Here is a 2,143-nt window from a genome sequence, read left to right as displayed (position 1 = left end):
ATTACCCAGAGAAACTGGACTCAGTCACAATGCCACACACACACACACACACACACACACACACACACACATTAGAACTGGAGCCAGATTAATGCCATCCAGAGGAAGTGAAAGGCTGCAAAGTTTATTCCTACGATGCTCAGGTCCAAAAAACGACAACCTCTGTTGCTTGTAGTTTAAGTAACTGGATGGATTCATCAGGTTTCATGAATAAATATAACTGAATATCATCAGCATAACAATGGAAATGTATCACATTAAAAACTTAATTGGTCCAAGCACTGAACCCTGAAGAACTCCATGACTAACTCTGGTGTAAGAAGAAGATTCATTATTAACATTTACCAGCTGTAATCAATCAAACAAATAAAACTTAAACATTTAGAACCTTGAATTTTAAACCTTTATTTGTAAGGAAGCCTAAAGTTCAGCCAATAAAATAAACAGATCAAAACAACAATAAACATCAGCTTCAACCCAATAAAAACTTTCAATCATTGTTTTCTTTACTGCTGGGAGTCTGTTTAGTGTGAACCAGACATATCGCTTCATTTCTCAGCGTAGTTTAGTCTAGATGTTAAGTAATTTATGTGTGTTTCAGACATATAAGCCTTCAAAGGAAGCAATAAATTTAAGCAAACGTTGAGTTTGACATAAAAAGAACTAAAGTTCTACAGATTGATACAGATTAACCAATCAAAGAATACCTTCAGTTTAAAACAACACAGGTCCAAACTGAGCTTCTTGAGATGATGGTTCACACACGGGACTAGCTGCTCAAATTGTCACACAGCCAGCAAGGAAATTACTGCCCCTCTCAACACATAAACTCCACCCTCATGCACATGGGACGTCCACCCACCTATCAGTTGTCTGTGTTTCATCAGGCTCTAGACAGTGACCGGATGGTGCTACAGAAGATGAAGAAAGCTGCAAAAGCCAAGTACGCATCAGGCCAAGGTACGGAAGACACTGAACTGCACACGCACCGGTGGCACACGTGCCGTTTTCCTAACAAACGCCGTTTCCTTGTCAGACCACGTGTCCCACCTGGAGCAGTACATCAACTCCATGGAGAAGCTCGCCGTGAACTGTCACTCCAACGGAGAGACGGAGGTTTGCTCCGCCTTCTGCCGCCTGGCCGACTTTTCTAAAGAACTCATCTCGCCCATGAAAAATCTGGTGAGGGACACATTGTCTCAAAGGTCAAAAGCATCTGCTTTGAAAAGTTTTTAAATGTCTATTTACTTTAACCTGCAATGTTTCCAAGTCGATGACCTGCACGTTTTTTTTTTTGTGTGTGTGCAGTTGAAGAGCATGCTCCACAACATCAACTTCTTCCTGGACTCTATTGTTAAAGGAGACCTGAGGGAGGTGAAGGGGGTAAGGACTGCACCTAGAGTTGATTTATACGTGTTTAAGTGTAACAYAAAGGTCACCTGGATTCTAATTAGAAGTCACGTTTCCTCCACCGTCTCTCTGCAGGATCTAAAGAAGCCTTTTGACAGAGCTTGGAGGGATTACGAGAGCAGATTGTGAGTGACGATCACGTTAAACTCATCTGACAGAGTTTACGTACCGAGTGCACTCCTGCCTTCTATTTTTAGGGCGCCCTTGTTGTGTTTTATTGCGTGTAAAAAAGAAATCACACCCTACATAATTCAAAAACCTAGAGAAGCGCTTCTCGGCCGGAGTGAGCTGGTAAAACTGTCAGATTAATAATTCAGACTGCGTGCGTGTCTACATGTGTGTGTTCAGTAAGCAGGTGGAGAAGGAGAAGAGGGAGCTGGCGCGGCAGTACGGGATGGTTAGGAGCGAGGTGAGTGGAGGGGAAATTGCCGAGGAGCTCGAGAAGGAGAGGCGCTCCTTCCAACTGAGCATGTGCGAGGTAACCGAACTTCATCTTCTGCTCCCGCCCCTCGTCTTCCCCTTCTAACCCCACCGTCGTTTCCACTGAACGGCCTCCCCCCTCGTTTCTCTTTTCTGCCTCAGTATCTCATTAAGGTAAACGAGATAAAGACGAAGAGAGGAGTGGACCTGCTGCAGAACCTCATCAAACACTACCACAGTCAAAACAAGTAGAATCTCTCTCTGTCTTTCACACACACACACACACACACACACACACACACACACACACACA

At 43.8% G+C, this 2,143-nt stretch overlaps 1 protein-coding gene across 1 annotated transcript in view; it reads left to right on the top strand.

The window, feature by feature from the left end:
* LOC106535016 (arf-GAP with SH3 domain, ANK repeat and PH domain-containing protein 1) overlaps positions 1-2,137 on the top strand; it is a 5,356-nt gene extending 3,219 nt beyond the window's left edge. Inside the window, exons 3-8 of the mRNA XM_014031868.1 lie at positions 888-960; positions 1,037-1,182; positions 1,309-1,383; positions 1,486-1,535; positions 1,759-1,888; positions 1,993-2,137. Of these exons, the coding sequence (XP_013887322.1) occupies positions 888-960; positions 1,037-1,182; positions 1,309-1,383; positions 1,486-1,535; positions 1,759-1,888; positions 1,993-2,082 (564 nt within the window). The 3' untranslated portion in view covers positions 2,083-2,137. The remainder of the gene's footprint in view (positions 1-887; positions 961-1,036; positions 1,183-1,308; positions 1,384-1,485; positions 1,536-1,758; positions 1,889-1,992) is intronic.
* Positions 2,138-2,143: the final 6 nt, after the last annotated feature.

Source organism: Austrofundulus limnaeus, unplaced genomic scaffold (assembly GCF_001266775.1).
Source record: "Austrofundulus limnaeus strain Quisiro unplaced genomic scaffold, Austrofundulus_limnaeus-1.0 Scaffold1339, whole genome shotgun sequence".
Lineage (NCBI taxonomy): Eukaryota > Metazoa > Chordata > Actinopteri > Cyprinodontiformes > Rivulidae > Austrofundulus > Austrofundulus limnaeus.
This window is presented reverse-complemented; position numbering and strand designations above follow the sequence as displayed.